Here is a 16,791-nt window from a genome sequence, read left to right on the forward strand (position 1 = left end):
TCTCACTCTTTCCTTCCCTGGGTTAGCTTTGAACCATGATCCTCAGATCTCAGCCTCTTCAGTAAGCTAAGCTTACAGGCATGAGTTACCAGCACCCAGCTGATATTTCCCCCCCCCCCCCCCCAGTCCTGGGGCTTGAACTCAGGGCCTGAGCACAGTCCCTGGATTCTTTTGCTCAAGACTAGCACTCTGCCACTTGAGCCACAGTGCTACTTCTGGCTTTTTCTGTATATGTGGTGCTGAGGAATTGAATGCAAGGCTTCATGCATGCTAGGTGTGCACTCTACCACTAGGCCATATTCCCAGCCCTGATAATCATAATTTTAAAAAATAAAGGCAATAAATTTCTTTTAATGCAGAGTTCCAGGCTGGTTAAAAAAATAAAGTAGATGTGGGCTGAGTGAGCCCTGAGCCTGCTTCTGTCCCAGGTGCCTCACCCCAACACTAAAACACAGAGCACAAATGTGGACCCACACACCCGAGATACCAAGGAAAAAAACATTGACTTTGTCCTGGTTTATTGGGATGCTGGGGGTGAAGGTGCAGTGAAGCCATTTGCCCCAACACCCCATCATCTGACAACTACCCGGCTTATAAATACGTAGAAAGTTGGTCAGTAGAAAAGGAGGGGGCCATCTTCTCAGCCCTGCAGCCCAGGGCCTCAGCTTGGGGAACAAACAGGTCAGTGGCAGTCTGTTCTCCCTTTGGCCAGGAAGCAAAAGTCACGTATGCCATGGCTGTGGGACAGAGGACACATCTGCCACATCCTGGGTTCTGGAATCTTTGGTCTAGACCTTGGACTGCACGCCCAAGATCATGGCCAGCAGCCAGCCCTCCCATCTCGCCCCCCCGCCCCCCTGTACTTCTAGGCTACCTTGCCTTTAACTGCGGGGGGCCTTCCTGAGCAAGGGAACACTGCTGCCCAAGGAAAAAGCCTGTTACCCTGGCCTCAGAAACCCCCTTCCTGCAGTCCCAGTGTGCTAAGAGGAAGGACCCCCAAAGCTCCAGGGTTGGGGGCCAGCAGGAAGAGGAGGAGGTCCAGAGGCTGGATCTGGTGCACCAAGGAATGAGGTTGTGCTGGTCACAGTGCTGATGAGCAGTGGCTGTGGTTTGGGTATGTGGCACATCAGGGGAGTCCTCAGAGAAAAAGGAAGGATCCCACAGAGCTAGGCTGCAGACAGTGGCTGTGCCCCACCCAGGAACCCCAGTCCTGGGCAGTGTCAGCAGGTGTCCTGCAGTGTCCTGCAGTATCCCGCCCTGTCACTCAGCACTTGGACAGCCTCCAGAGATTGGGTTGTCACTCCCAGCCACATGTTTCTAAATGCTGCCTGGTCTGGTTGCCGGGAGGGGCTGATGGGGGTGGTCACAGCTCAGCCCCTAACCTAGGAAGAGGCCTTCCCCCCCGGGGTCAAGGGACCTAGTCATTTTCCCAAGGTCACGACAGAGCCAGCTGTTGCCTGGTATTCCGGGGTCCTTCAGACCTTCCACGCAGGTCATGTGCCACTGGCTCAGACTCCCACAGAATCTTGGGGCTCTCCAAGCCAGAGCAGTGCCATCCCATGAATAAGCATGGCCGCTGCTGGGTGGGTCAACTCTGGACCAGTCCCTGAAGGAGGTCAATCAGGTTGTCCAGGCCCCAGAGATAGCCATCCTCTCGGTTGCCCTCAGCCCAGGGTAGCCTGTGGCTGAGTGTCTGGCGGTCAGGCAGGGCCACTGTCTTGCCAAAGTCGATCATCCACACCTTGGCCAGGCCAGTGTGGTCATGCACAAAGAGGAGGGAGCTGCCCACCACCTGCAGGGGAGAGACAGACAGTAAAGGAAGGGTGGGCACAAGCCAGAGTTTATGCCCTGGCTGGCAGGAGAGCGGGGCTGGTAGATAGCATGATCCTTGGACCCAGCTGGCCTGGGTTCAATAGTTTAACCTCTCTGTTCCTTCTATACAAAGCGAGGGTACGGCAGGACGCCAGTGGCTCCTGCCTGTCACCCAAGCAACTCAGGAAACTGAAATTGGAGGATGGCGGTTCAAAGCCAGCTCAGACAGAAAGTCTGTGAGACTCTTATCTCCAATGAACTAGCAAAAAGCCAGAAGCAGATCTGTGGCTCAAGCATTAGAATGCCTGCCTAGCAAGGGCAAGGCTGGGTTTAAATCCCAGTACCAGAAGAAAAAAAAAGTTGCCGTCACCAAACAGGCAAAACCAAACACAGGCACAGAGGATATGAGAGGGAACCCCCAGGCCTTCCCTTTGTGATTTCCACTTAAAGCCCGAGCCGAGGCCGCCAGGACAAGGATGACAAAGGTGACGTTTGTTTAAAAAGAAACATGATAGTGACAGCTGGCACCCACTGATGGTTTGCTGTGGGGTGGGCCCTCACGAATTCCTCATCCTCACCATGCTCATGTGGCAGGTGCACTGTCACCTGTCCTCCAGGTGTAGACTCTGAGGCTGCCTGGAATGGCTGCCAGGCTCAGGAGGCTAGGGAGGGAGCAGAGCTGGGATTTGAACCCAGGTCTATCTGACTCCCAGGTCGATGCTCTCTGGATCTCTGGGGAGATCTGGACATCAATAAAGAAGCTAAGAGGCAGATGAAGGACCCTTGCTCTCCAGGAGCAAGGCCACCTCTTCATAACTTCCCAGCCCCTCTCAGAAGTATGTTTCCCAAGAGAGATGGTCTGGGAATGGGAGTGACAGGAGAAGGGCCTCTGTCACCAAATAAAAAAGACATGGCACAGTAACTATAAATATTGACTGTCTCCTCACTGCTGAGGAAGTTGAATCCACAGGATTGAGGTTCAAAGTTAGCCTGGGCAGAAAGCTCCATGAGATTCTACCTCCACTTAACCAGCAAAATGCCAGACTGGAGGTGTGGCTCAAGTGGTAGAGTACCAGTCATAAGCCAAAAAGTGGAGCAGGAGGATAGGGCCCTGGGTTTAAGCCTGAGTATTGGCACAAAATGAGGAAAAAGAATTGTTACAAACTTGTCAGCTAGGAATGTAAATGCTTTGTATGCCCCCCAAATCAGTCTCCAGTGGCTCTGCCATAACTCAGCAGCCCTGAGAGAAAGGTGTTTGTTCCTGTCCATGTCCTGTATGCCCAGAGTCTCACAGTTTGGCAGGACACCAACCTGTGGAGGCCTCTCTTATTTTTATTGTCAGTCATGGGGCTTGAACTGGGAGCTGTCCCTGAGCTCTTTCACTCAAGGTTAGCCACAGCGCCACTTCCAGTTTTCCAGTGGTTGACTGGAGATAAAAGTTTCGTGAACTTTCCTGCTCAAGCTGGCTTCAAACAGCCTCCCGAGTAGCTAGGATGACGACAGGTGTGAGCCAGCTGTCGCCAGGCTCCCCGCATGCCGCCTGGCCCACCCCCCTCATGTCCACCCATGGTGTTCAGGGGTTCCTACCTCATGGGTTCTGAAGAAGGGGGAAGTCTCCAGAGCTTCCCGAAGTTCTTCGAGGCGGGCCACATACTTTCTCTGAGTGGGAAAGGGTAGGTGTCTTGGTTAGAGACTTGGTGAGACCTTTGTCAGCCATCTAAAGGCCTGCCCTCAACTTTTTTTTTTTAATTTTGTTTGGTTTTAGTTACATAATGTAAGGTCGCTGACCCAAACCTTTGGGAAATACCCTTTGACAAGAAGTTTTTTGTTTCACAGACCTGGTCTCTACTGTCCCCCCCTCCCCCCTCCCCTCAATGTTTTTGTGCCCCCCAAACTGGGCAGACTGCAGTCAGGATGGGGAATAGGGGGAGTGGGACTTGTTGGGGTGGTATAGACAAGAGTGAAGCATGTTACACAGGCCCCTGCATGTAGGATTAGATCTGTTTTTCTTTTCTTTTTTTGCTTGGTTGTGGGGCTTGAACTTGGCCTGGGCACTGTCCCTGAGTTCTTTTTTGCTCAAGGTTAGTGCTCTACCACTTTTGAGCCACATCTTCACTTCCAGTTTTTTAGTGATTATTTGGAGACAAGAGTCTCATGGACTTTCTTGCCCTGGCTGGCTTTGAACCACAATCCTTAGATCTTAGTCTCCTGAGTAGGTAGGATGGCAGGAATGAGCCACCGGTGCCTGGTCTTCCCCTTCCTTTTGTTTAGGCCTAGTCATGTGCCATGACCTGCTCTGCCCAACACAATGTGGCCATTCCAGTCCTGGGTACCAGGAAGGCTGGCCTGGTCTATTCGCTCTCTTAGCTTGTTGCTCCCAAGGTAAGAAGCAGCCTGGGATGGTCTGCTCAGGACAGACAGATGGTCCTTTTGAGCTAAGACAATGAGCCAGCGGGCAGACAGCCAAGCCAGGCTGGGCCGAGCCACCAGCTGACCATGAGCTCGGAGCAAAGCAGGCTGGGGACAGCCCAGGCCCAGTGCTAAATGACTTGAAGCTTATCCAATGCCTAACGTATGAAACTGTAACCTCTCTGTACATAAGTTTGATAACAAAAATTTGAAAAAATAAATAAATGACTTGACGCTGGACGCAACAATAAATGGTGGCTGTCTTCAGTGGCTGCATTTAGAGACAAGGACATCCCACTCACCAGAATCCCACGGTCCCTGTCCACAAAGTCCTCCAACACCTTTGTCACCTGCTCGAGTGCCTGCGTCTTCTTGAAGTTCGTGTTGCAGTGGCCATCAGCTTTCTGCAAAACAGGATGAAGAGGTGTCATCATGCCCCCCATCCTCACCCCAGAACACCCACCAGCCTCCAAGATGCCTGCCCTGCTCTTCAGGGCAAACAAGTCCACCTGCATGGCCCAACTCAACCCAGCTCCAGATCAAAGTGTTCTTTCCAAGTCTTAACTTTTGGGGGAAGGTGTACTAGAGTTTGAACACAAGGCCTTGTGCTTGTTAGGCAGGCTCTAGACTCCTTCAGCCATAGGTCTAGGCCTTTGGGCTTCAGGTGTTTTTCAAATAACATCCTGCATATATACCCAGCTGGTCTGTACTGTGATTCTTTTTTTTTTTTTTTTTTGGCCAGTCCTGGGCCTTGGACTCAGGGCCTGAGCACTGTCCCTGGCTTCTTCCCGCTCAAGGCTAGCACTCTGCCACTTGAGCCACAGCGCCGCTTCTGGCCGTTTTCTGTATATGTGGTGCTGGGGAATCGAACCTAGGGCCTCGTGTATCCGAGGCAGGCACTCTTGCCGCTAGGCTATATCCCCAGCCCCACTGTGATTCTTTTATTTAGGCCTCCTGCATAGCTGGGATGTTAGATGCACTCCACCATGCTCAGCCCTTTACTGAGAACTTGTGAAGTATTTGCATGGCATCTCTGCTTCCCAAGCAGCGGGGATTAGAGGTGTGACCCACCACACTCAGCTCTCAGCCTGACTTTGATTGGGCTGGTTTAGCTATCCAGGCTTTTAGGGGCTAGAGATCTACCTTTTGATTGTGACTATGACAATCTCTCACTGGCCAGTGTGAAGTCACTTCACCTGCCTCAGCTTCAGGTGCCCCGTGTGAAAAACGGAGATGTATTTGGATCTTCTTCCTAAAGCTGCTGTGAGGCCTGGAGGAGACTTGGCTGTGAAGGGCACAGGGCATGGGGCATGGTGCCTAGCTTCTGTGCATTTCTTACTTCTTTCCTTTTTATTCCTTCCTCTTTTCTTTTTTCTTTTTGGTGCCAATATTGGGGCTTGTGCTGAAGGCCTGGACACTGTCCCTGAGCTCTGTTGCTCAAGGCTAGCTTTCTGTAACTTGAGCCACAGCTCCACTTACAATTTTTTGTGGTTAATTGGAGATGAGTCTCTTGGATTTTTCTTGCATAGCTGGCTTTGAACCATGATACTCAGATCTCAGCCTCCTCTGTACCAAAGATTATAGCTGTGAGCCACTACTGCCTCGCTTGCTTTATTGACTGATTGATTGATTTCTCCCCAGTGGCACCCAGGATCTTGCAGATAGATACTAGGAAAGCCCTCTTCACTGAGCTACAGTCACAGCCCTCCATTTTGTTTAGACAGGGTCTGACTATGTAATCTGGAACTCATATACTCCAGGCTGGTCTTGAAATCAGTCCTCCTGGCCTCAGCTTCCCAAGTGCTGGGATTACAAGCCATGAACCATCATACCTGGTTTATTTTGGTTTCTTGACTATTCAAATTACATTTTGAAGCAGCTATTTCAAAAAACAAAGAAAAAATATAACTCTTCATAGGGGAAAGGAACTTCCTAGAGGTTAGAGGCCACAGACCATAGACAAGAGGATATGAGGCCAAGTCCCCAGAGCCCAAGGAGGTTAGAGCAGGAGAAAAGGAGGGGTTGGACTTGACCATGGCCATGGGGAGGGAGAGGAGAAGACCGTAAGTCTGTGGGGCACTGTGGGGCCAGGCCAGGCAGGAAAAATCTGTGAGACTGTCCACTAAACTACTCAGAAAAGGTCAGAAGTCGCACTGTGGCTCAAGTGGTAGAACACTAGCCTCAAACACAAAAAGGTTCAGGGACAGTGCCAGGTCCTGAGTTCAAGCCCTAAGACCAGCATACACACCAACAAAAGAAGAGAGTGAGCTGAGACCGTTAGGCAGACAGATAAACAAAGCTTGGGCCCTGAAGACTACAGGGGTAAGAGAGAAGTAGAGCCTTCCTCAGACCTGGCCTCTCCATCCTCTGAGGCCTGCTTCTCACTTCCTGCTTCATCTTCCCAGTGTCCCAGCCTCCCCTACGCCATAGGAAGCACAGCCCCAGGTCTGGCTCTGCAGTCAGTGGCAGGCTCTCACCTTGATGCCCTCAATCCGGAAGCCCAGCGTAGAGCTGGAGCTCACCGTTTCCCTCCACTGCATGTAGCGGGGCTTGGTGACGGCACCCTGCGCATGCTCCTCCGGGGTGGGGGCTCCAGGGTCCACAGCCACCATCTTCTCATACATGTCCTTCCGGGGCCGGGGCCGCTCCCGGGCCTTCGCCAGCTCTTCTTCCAGGTAGGTTCTGAGCACACAAGGACGAGACAAAGGAAATCAGGAGGGTTCATACTTACTCACCTAAAGACACAGGTCAAGCTACACTGGGTTACAAGAATATGCAAATAGGGCTGGGGATATGGCCTAGTGGCAAGAGAGCTTGCCTCGTATACATGAGGCCTTGGGTTCGATTCCCCAGCACCACATATACAGAAAACGACCAGAAGTGGCGCTGTGGCTCAAGTGGCAGAGTGCTAGCCTTGAGCAAAAAGAAGCCAGGGACAGTGCTCAGGCCCTGAGTCCAAGGCCCAGGACTGGCAAAAAAAAAGAATATGCAAATAAAGCCAGGCACCAGTGGCTCATACCTGTCATCATAGCTATTCAGGAAGCTGAGAACTGAGGGTCAGAGTTTGAAACCCCACCAGGCAGGAAACTTTGTGAGACTCTTAATCTCTAATAAACTACCAAAGAGCCAGAAGTGGAGATGTGGCTAAGTGGGAGAATGCTTGCCTTAGGTGAAAAAGTTCAGGAATATCACCCAGGCTCAGAGTTCAAACCCCATTACCTGCACCTAAAGCTGTGGCTTACACCTGTCACCCTAGCTATTCAGGAGCCTGAGATCTGAGGATCACAGTTCAAAGTCAGCCTGGGCAGGAAGTCTGTGAGACTCTTATCTCCAATAAAGTACTAAGAAAAAGTTGGAAATGGCGCTGTGGTTCAAGTGGTAAAGCACTAGCCTTGAGTACAGAGAGGTTCAAGGACAGTGCCAGGCTGATTTCAAGCCCCAGATGGAGGAAGATACACACACACACACACACACACACACACACACACACACACACACACCAATAGCAATCAAGACCACAATGGAATCCCTCTGCATGACCATCAGAGGGATTTAAGTAGTAAGACAATACCAAGTACTGGGGGGAGATGGAACAAAGGGACTGTCACACCACCTCACCCCTATACACACCTTCCATCCCATCTAGGGCTGCCAGGGCCCTACCTGCTGCCCATCTTGCAGTCCATGATGGAGGGGCCTTCAAAGTCTGCCAGGAGATCCTCCATCTGATTGAAGGTCTGGCCATCCCGATGCACCATCCCATAATAGGCCGGCACAAAGGGCTGCAGGGGGTCACTCATCAGCTGTTCCAGGCTGCGCTGCTCACACTGACAGAAGCGTTTCAAAATCCGACCATCCTCTCCCGCCTGGAAGTTCCCTAAGGGCAGTAGGTCCAAGGAGTGGGTCAGAAGAAACTGGTTTGGAGAGGTCCCACCCTCATCTTGCTGCAAGCAACACCCTGCCTGATTCCATCAGTGCAGCAGTCCTCAAACATTTTGGATAATCATGGCAACGAAGGGAGAAACTGAGGTTCAAAGAGGAAAAGTAGGGGCTGGGGATATGGCCTAGAGGCAAGAGTGCTTGCCTTGTATACATTAATCCCTGGGTTCGATTCCCCAGCACCACATATACAGAAAACGGCCGGAAGTGGCGCTGTGGCTCAAGTGGCAGAGTGCTAGCCTTGAGCAAAAAAGAAGCCAGGGACAGTGCTCTGGCCCTGAGTCCAAACCCCAGGACTGGCCAAAACAAAACAAAACAAAAACAAAAAGGAAAAGTAGCCTTCTCAGGACCACTCCTGAATAAATAGCAGAATGATTTGGGTTCAGGTGGCTCACACCTGTTATCCTAGCTACACAGGAGGCTGAGGCCTGAGGAGTACAGTTCAAAGCCAACCCAGGCAGAAAAGTCTAGGGGACTCATCTCCAGGAAAAAAATTAGAGCACTATCCTTGAGTGAAACAGTGCCCAGGCCCTGAGTTCAAGCCCTTGTACTGGCACAAACAAACAACAACAACAACAAAAAAAACCTGCATCCTGACATAAGAATGTCCAGTTCAAGGCTATAAGGTGAGTGTTACAACTGTAATTGCAGCTACTCAGAAGGCAGAGATAGGAAGATCATGGGTGGTTTAGTTTGAAACCAACCAGGAAAAGCAAAATTTAGTGAGATTGTCTCTAAACTAAAGCAAAAGACTGGAGGTGTGTACAAGTGGCAGAGCACCTGCCTTGCAAGTGGGAGGTTCTGAATTCAAAAATACCCAGGCCCATGGGGCTGGGAATGTGGCTTAGTGGCAGAGTGCTTGCCTAGCATGCATGAAGCCTTGGGTTCGATTCCTCAGCACCACATACACAGGACAAGCTGGAAGTGGCACTGTGGCTTAAGTGGAAGAGTGCTAGCCTTGAGCAAAAGCAGCTCAGGGAGAGCACCCAGGTCCTGAGTTCAAACTCCAGGACTGGCAAAAACAAAACAAAACAAAACAAATAATGTCCAGGCCCAGGCCTGAGTGTTCCTCAGAAGAGCTCCAAGAAATGGGACTGTTACCTCACCAATGCCATTTTATAGGCAGGGAAAGTAAATTGAGGGAGTCCAGGCTTCTGCTCACCCTCTAACTCCCTCCTCCCAGTTCTCACCAGCGTGTCCTGAGAGCTGGACCCAAGGGTAGTGTTTACGGAAGGACACCACAAAGGGCGAATACTTCAGCACCGTCTTCAGCTTCTTCCAGGGTTTGTTCTGTGGGGCAGAGGAGGCTGGATGAGAGCAGAGACTAGCAAGGGGAAGGGCTAGAAGCCAAGGAGGACCTGGGTCTTGCTGGGACCAGAGCCCCTTCCTGTGACCTCTGTTCCCAAGCTTGCTGGGGGAGGGAAACCCCATGGAGGTTAGCCATCATGAGAGCTCTGATGGTGTGGGCAAACATAGGCAAAGTATTGCTGCTTCCATTCTTGGTTCTGTACTTTTCTTAGGAGCAAGTACAAGATATTATTGCAATAACAAGCATAAAGGTCCTTATCTCAACCCTGTCCTAAAATACTCACCCTCCCTGAACACCAAAGCTGTATCTCTACCCCAGATCTGAAACAAATGGCAGGAGCATAAATAGATGGATAGCAGACAGAGACAGAGGATATCATGGGATGACAGAGAGGAACAGAGACTGTGACGGTCCTAAGTGCTGTTCACCAAATGCTTCTTCCCTCTTCCCAAAATATCTCTGCCCTCTTTTCTTTTGGTCAGTCATGAGGCTTGAACTCAAGGCCTGGGTGCTGTCTCTGAGCATTTACGCTCAGGGCTAGAGCTCTTCCACTTTGAGCCAAAGCACCACTTCTGGTTTTCTGGTGATTCACTGGAGAGAAGAGCTTCATGGACTTTCCTGCCTAAGCTAGCTTTTGAACTGAGATCCTCAGATCTCGGCCTCCTGGGTAGCTAGGATTACAGGTGTGAGCCACCAGCCCCTAGTTAATTTGGACTTGGAAACTAGCAAACTTGGACTAGCAAACTTCCCTTGCCCAGGCAGATCTGAACTGTGATCCTCCAGATCTTAGCCTACCGAGTACCTACAGGGATTACAGGCGGCTCCCAGCCTTGCCCTCCTGAACTGAGGTTACTGCTTTGCTTTCACCAGTGAAATGTGAGCATAAGTGTGGCTTTTGGAGAGAAGTGTTTAAGCAAGTTTATGTCTCTCCATGTTTGTGTTCCCTGATAAGTGGTGAGGGGTGGGGAGGTAAAAAGAGAGATGGGATCTCCCTCCATCAAAAGAGAATCCTTTGTTGTTCTAAATTGGGCAGATTTGAGGCTGCCTGTTACTACAGAAAATCTTGATAGGTATAGAGAGGCTACAAGGGGAAGAAGGAATTATGAAAAAGCAGAGAGAAGGCCAGGTGCTAGTGGCTCATGCCTGTAATCCTGGCTACTCAGGAAGCTGAGACCTGATGACTGTAGTTTGAAGCCAGCCCAGGAAGGAAAGTCTGTGAGACTCATATTACCAATTAACCAGAAAAAGAAAAAAACAAAAACAAAAAACAGAAATGGAGCTGTGGCTCAAATGGAAGAGTGCTAACCTTGAGATAAAAGACTCAGGGACAGAATCTAGGCTCTGAGTTCAAGTCCCAGGACCAGCATAAAAATTAAGAAAAAAGGGGAAGGGGCTGGGAATGTGACTTAGTAGAGTGCTTGCCTAGCATGCATGAAGCCCTGGATTCGATTCCTGAGCACCACATAAACAGAAAAGGCCCGAAGAGGCACTGTGGCTCTAAAGGGAGAGTGCTAGCCTTGAGCAAAAAGAAGCCAGGGACAGTGCCCAGGCCCTGAGTTCAACCCCCAGGACGAGAGAGAGAGAGAGAGAGAGAGAGAGAGAGAGAGAGAGAGAGAGAGAGAGAGAGAGGACCAATGGCGTGTGATGGAGCACAGGCTAGGCAGGCAAAAAGCCATTTGACATGTGATCCCTAATGAAATAAAGGAAAGAAAGAGAAAAAGGAAGGAAAGTAGGAAGGACGGAAGCCAGCCTGCCACAAGATTTAGTTGTATCATCCTGGGTTGCCTCAACCAAGCGCCAGGGCCTGATTCAGGCAGGCAGGCATGTCAGTCAGTCTTTTGTCTGTCTGTCTCATAGGCACACAGTCATCTGACCCGTCGCCTGAGCAGGTCTTGGGAGGTGGGTCTTCTCTGGAGGAAGCTGTGTCCTCTTCCTCCTACTCTCCCTCCAAGGCCCCCACCCCCAGGGTCAAGGGTGAACTCTCTCCCACCAGAGATCTCAGCTACCAGCCAGCTGCCTAGCAGACAGGGCAGGAGGCTAAGCAGGGACTGGAGCTGGACAGAAGAGGCTGTTCCCTGATGATTAATCAAGGTTCCTGTTTACTAAGCACCTGGAACATTCCAGGCGCAATGACAAATACACCAGAGTGCCATGCCCTATTTACTCCTAAAAATACAACCCTGGGAAGACAGCTGGGCTGGCCTTGTCACCCAGGAGGAAGCTGGCTCAGAGAAGTGAAGTCACTCGCCTAATGCCACTCAGCACAGTGCTGGCATTCTGACTGGGGTCTGACCCATGAGCCCACAAAGGCAGGAAGAGGCCCATGCCACATGGCCTATAGACATAGTAGGTGATCTGGAAACAGTGCTTGGAAGAAAGGAGGTTCACCAAGACTGTCTAGCTCTGTAGCCTTGGCTGGCCTTGAGTGCCTACCGCCTCAGCCTTCCAAAGGTTGGGATTACAGGTGTGCACCACATCAGTTCCAGGTCATCTTTTCTTATGATCAACAAAGTTAACATCTCCTCTCCTTCCTTCTTCTTCTGTTCCTCCCCTTCCCCCTCTCCTTCTTCTTCCCCCCTTTTCCTCTCCTTTCTTCCTTTCTCCCCCTCCCCACCCCGCCAAAGCTCTAGATAGAATCTAGGCCCTCTAACCTACTCTGCCATAAGAGTCCCCAGCCCTCTCTCTTTTATCCTAGGTCCAACAAGGGCTAATTGGATATTTCTGAGATACTTTCAGAATAGTGTCCGCTCCCAAGCCCCCTCATCCAGGAAGCTTTTACTGCTAGCTCTCAATGGTCAATCCTATCTTCTAGGCTCCCACACCTTTCTGGATTTCTGCCAGCCAGTCCTGCCTACACTGAACTGCCAAGGTCTGGAGATCCGCTGTGTCTCCCCCTTCCCATCAGCCTGAGAGAACAGTTCTGCTGTACCCTCCCTCTCAGCAAAGCCAGCAGCAAGCCAGACACACAGTGGGAGCTCAGAGACTGACTAGTGTCTGATTAGAACAGAATGGTGGGGAGGAAAGGAAGAGAGGAAGGAAGGGAAGAAAGGAAAAAGGAAGGGAGGGAGGGAGCTGGCTAGGTGTTTCAAGGTCAGTTGGAATTTCCAAATGATGGGAGAAGGAAGCAAGGGAAAAGCATGTGGTCAGTGGGAAGCGCTTGAGCAATGAATGGCTGGAAGGGAGGAGGGGAAGTGGCAGAATGTTCTTGGACACTGCGTCCTCGGGTTAGTTACAGCAGAGGGGCGGGTCAGGGGAGGGATGGAGGACACTGGGAAGAGGTCTGAGAAAAACAGCAGCGCTGAGCACCGTCAGCTCTCAGGAAGACATGACACCAGATGAAGTGTGGAGACCAGGGGAGCCACAGAGGCGGCTTCAACAAGAGGAGGACAAGCTGGAGACCAGGAGGCCTGGGAGGAGGACACGTGAAGGATGGATCTGCATACTTGCAGGAGTTAAAATGACAGGTGTGGGCTGCGGATATGGCCTAGTGGCAAAAGAGTGCTTGCCTCATATACATGAGGCCCTGGGTTCAATTCCCCAGCACCACATATACAGAAAACGGCCAGAAGTGGCGCTGTGGCTTCAGTGGCAGAGTGCTAGCCTTGAGCAAAAAGAAGCCAGGGACAGTGCTCAGGCCCTGAGTCCAAGCCCCAGGACTGGCCCAAAAAAAAAAAAAAAAAATGACAGGCGTGAAACTTAAACAGAACTGAGAACCCTGACATCACCTTTCTGTGCCTCAGTTTCCTTATCTGTTAGATGGAGATAACCGTCCCCATCTCCCCACTGGGCTGCTGTATGAATTCAGAGGTAACACATATAAAGCACTTACAATATTGCCTGATGGGGGCTGGGAATATGGCCTAATGGCAAGAGTGCTTGCCTTTTTTTTTTTTTTGCCAGTCCTGGGCCTTGGACTCAGGGCCTAAGCACTGTCCCTGGCTTCTTCCCGCTCAAGGCTAGCACTCTGCCACTTGAGCCACAGCGCCGCTTCTGGCCATTTTCTGTATATGTGGTGCTGGGGAATCGAACCTAGGACCTCGTGTATCCGAGGCAGGCACTCTTGCCACTAGGCTATGTCCCCAGCCCGAGTGCTTGCCTTTTATACACGAGGCCCTGGGTTCGATTCCTCAGCACCATACATATAGAAAATGGCCAGAAGTGGCACTGTGGCTCAAGTGGCAGAATGCTAGCCTTGAGCAAAAAGAAGCCAGGGGGGAGTGCTCAGGCCCTGAGTTCAATGCCCAGGACTGGAAAAAAAAAAAAAAAAAAAGAATATTGCCTGATGATCCCAAGAAGGGTAAGAGGGCCAAAAGTTCAAGTCCAGCCCAGGATACATAGGGAGACATGTGTAAAAAAATGAAATAAAATAAATAATTGTATTAAAATAGGATCTACATCTTAATCACAGTGACAACATTATAGGACCACTGTGAAGAGTACATTAACCAGAGCAGAGGGGGCTGGGAATATGGCCTAGCGGCAAGAATGCTTGCCTTGTATACATGAAGCCCTGGGTTCGATTCCCCAGCACCACATATATAGAAAATGGCCAGAAGTGGCACTGTGGCTCAAGTGGTAGAGTGCTAGCCTTGAGCAAAAAGAAGCCAGGGACAGTGCTCAGGCCTTGAGTCCAAGCCTCAGGACTGGCCAAAAAAAAAAAAATAACCAGAGCAGAGAAGCTAGCAGTACGAGTCATTGAGAACTCTGTCGTGGTTATTATCACTATCTGTCATTGTTATTACTGTTTGGCAGACCAGGGGGGTTGAGCCCAATCAAGGTAGCCATGCCTCCAGCCCCACTGTCATTCTTATTATCAGTCACCCACTTCCAGCTCAGCTGGGCCTAGATGCCAAAGAGATGAGTAGACAAGAAGAGTGATGATAGAAAGCACCCGAGGGCTCAGCCTAGCGCGCGGGCACTGGCATGTCCAGGTAGGTCTGTCTATGAACACATCTCTAAGGGGGGCTGAGCTGGGCTGAGGACAGACTCCAGCCAGGGGCGCCAGCACAGTGGGAGGACTCAGAGGCTAGCTGGCAGACAGATGGACTATGAACTGCACTCTCAGACCCACGTGAGGCTTCACACCTGCAGCAGCTCCAACCTTCCCTCTCTCCCCAAACCTGTCCAGCAAGCCCTTCTGATTCACCTGGGAAGAGCCACACCCAGGCTACGGACCAGGGTGGAAGATGTAAACAAGAGTTTGCGGGGTCCCTTGGGGGAGCTGGGGACAACAGGAGGATCAGGTGGGTCCCTGGCTAAGCTAAGCATTTTGGGTTGTCACCACTTTCTGTGTGTGGCATTGTATTCCACAGAAAAATGGGCAAAGGTATGAAGAAAGGTCATGACCACTTAAGGCAGAAGCCAGACTAAAACACCCAGGCAAGAAAGGGCACTATTTCTGCCTCCCTAATGTGTTCTTCATATTTAGAGGCCAAAGACCTGTCCAGATGATTCAACTCAAGCAACAGACCCTGGCTGCAAAATTATGTGAATCACATACACCCAAACACACAACAATGGTTCAATTTGCAGGGGGGGGGGGGTAGTCCCTAGGCACCATAAAAATCAGTCAGTGAGCTGGGTGCTGTGGCTCCGCACCTGGAATCCTAGCTACTCAGGAGACTGAGACTGAGACCTGAGGATCAAGATTCAAAGCCAACCTAGACAGAAAATTCTGTGAAATTCTTATCTCCAATTAACCACCAAAAAACAAAGATGTGGCTCAAGTGGTAGCACAGCAGCCTTCAGTGGAAACAGCTAAGGGACTGCACCCAGACACTGAGAATTCAAGCCCCAGTACTGGCACAAAAATAAATTTTAAACAAATCATTCTGTGAACTAGATTCATTATAGACCCCAGAACTGGAGAAAGTGGGGGAAGGAGGAAGGAGAGAATGCAGAGGATGTCAGGAGAACTTTCTGACAACTTGGCTGTCAAAGGAGGTCAATGGATGGGGGAAGTGCCTAGAATACCTTCCCAAGCAAGGAGGGAGAAGGAAAGTAGCTCAGAGGCTAAGTCCCACTCACCCCAGAGGGATCCTCGGGATCGCTGGTACCTCCACTCCCAGCCACCAGATCATCCTCAGACTCATCAAAAGATGAAGCAGAGGAGAAGCCACCGCTGCCCCCCTCAATCCGGGAGGAGGGTCCCACTGGTTGGGCATCAGGCTCAGGAGTTTCAGGGGTTATGATGAGGCGAGGCACAGAGCACAGGGAGCTGCACTCCAGGTGAGAATGCGGATGAGTCACCAACTCCTCGGTTTCTGGTTCTTCTAATGGACCATTTCCACTGGGCTCTCCTAAAAGACAGTTTGTTCTGAGGGCTGTACACTGGCGACCATCCGTGCCAGGCAGTCTCTGGGGGCCACTTATATTTTGTGTTGGGAAACCATCAGTTCCAGGGTCTTTCCAGGCTGTCTGAGTGTTCGTGTGTTTGGGGGAGTCATCAGTATGAGAGTCTGTCCAGGAGCCTTCAGTATCCTGGGGTGTCTTGGAGCTATGGGTGTTCAATTCATTCCCCAAGCCATCAGCACTTGGTTTTGTTGAGAGGCAGGCTCCATCTGGGTGAGTCCGGAGATTATCAGCCCAAGGTCTGATCCGCTCTGGTTCAGTCTGCCAACCCAGTATTTCCAGCTCTGCCCAGGGCTCATCAACCTTTGGCTGGATGCAGAGACTGGCAAAGTCTGGCTGAGCCTGGAGGTCGGATCTGTGTGGACCAGTCCAAACGCCATCTGTCGCAATCTCCGTCCAGGAACCGGCCATCTCTAGCTCTGGCCTGTGGTGGCTTCTTTTTCGATGTGTCTGGACGCCGGACATATCTGGTTCTGGGCTTGAGCTGAGCTGCTCCGTCTCTCCTCTTCCCAAGCCAGCTGCTTCGGGCTCATCGGCTTGTCCGTCGGTCCAGGATTCTGTCTGTGGAACGTCTGTCCTCACCGCCGGTCCCAGGCCGGTCCTTTCAGGCTCGGGGTGCAAGTGGAGTCCCTCTCTCCAGGCTGGAGGCCCGCCCCCCTCCGGCCGTCCCATCGGGCCCCCAGCACCCGGCCCAGGCCGTTGCTGTCCCGGCTGCCGCCGCCGCCCACCTCGAGGCGTCTCCAGGCCCATGCGGGCCGTGGCCGCCGGCAGCGCCCCGGCCTCCGCCTCGCTCAGGCTCCCGCGGCACGGGCAGCGCCTCATGCCCGCTCTCTCAGTTCGGGCTTCGGGCGGCCCTTCCTTTCTCCCGGCTTTAAATCCTGTGAGGGGTGTGGCAGGGGAGCCCCGACTTACGGGGTTCCGGCCCGTGGAGCTCCAGCCCGCCCAGCCACACAGGGGTTAACCGATACTCC

General features: G+C 51.6%; 1 protein-coding gene across 1 annotated transcript; it reads right to left on the reverse strand.

Moving 5' to 3' along the window:
- Window positions 1–331: 331 nt before the first annotated feature.
- On the reverse strand, window positions 332–16,776 carry Itpkc (inositol-trisphosphate 3-kinase C). Its single transcript, XM_048369130.1, has 7 exons — window positions 15,497–16,776; window positions 9,351–9,450; window positions 7,885–8,098; window positions 6,699–6,903; window positions 4,524–4,625; window positions 3,400–3,471; window positions 332–1,792 (listed from the first exon to the last, which is right to left on the reverse strand). The coding sequence occupies exons 1-7, from the start codon at window positions 16,640–16,642 to the stop codon at window positions 1,589–1,591; spliced, it is 2,043 nt and encodes a 680-aa protein (XP_048225087.1). The 5' UTR covers window positions 16,643–16,776; the 3' UTR covers window positions 332–1,588.
- Window positions 16,777–16,791: the final 15 nt, after the last annotated feature.

The sequence above is a fragment of the Perognathus longimembris genome, chromosome 20 (genome assembly GCF_023159225.1).
Source record: "Perognathus longimembris pacificus isolate PPM17 chromosome 20, ASM2315922v1, whole genome shotgun sequence".
Lineage (NCBI taxonomy): Eukaryota > Metazoa > Chordata > Mammalia > Rodentia > Heteromyidae > Perognathus > Perognathus longimembris.

Excerpts from the sequence above, each read along its gene's own strand:
- Itpkc (XM_048369130.1), bottom strand. The coding sequence starts at position 16,642 with ATGAGGCGCTGCCCGTGCCGCGGGAGCCTGAGCGAGGCGGAGGCCGGG. Across the intron at positions 8,099-9,350 it reads CCAGCTCTCAGGACACGCTG|GGAACTTCCAGGCGGGAGAG; the intron begins GTGAGAACTGGG and ends TACTGCCCTTAG. Across the intron at positions 3,472-4,523 it reads ACAGGGACCGTGGGATTCTG|AGAAAGTATGTGGCCCGCCT; the intron begins GTGAGTGGGATG and ends TTTCCCACTCAG.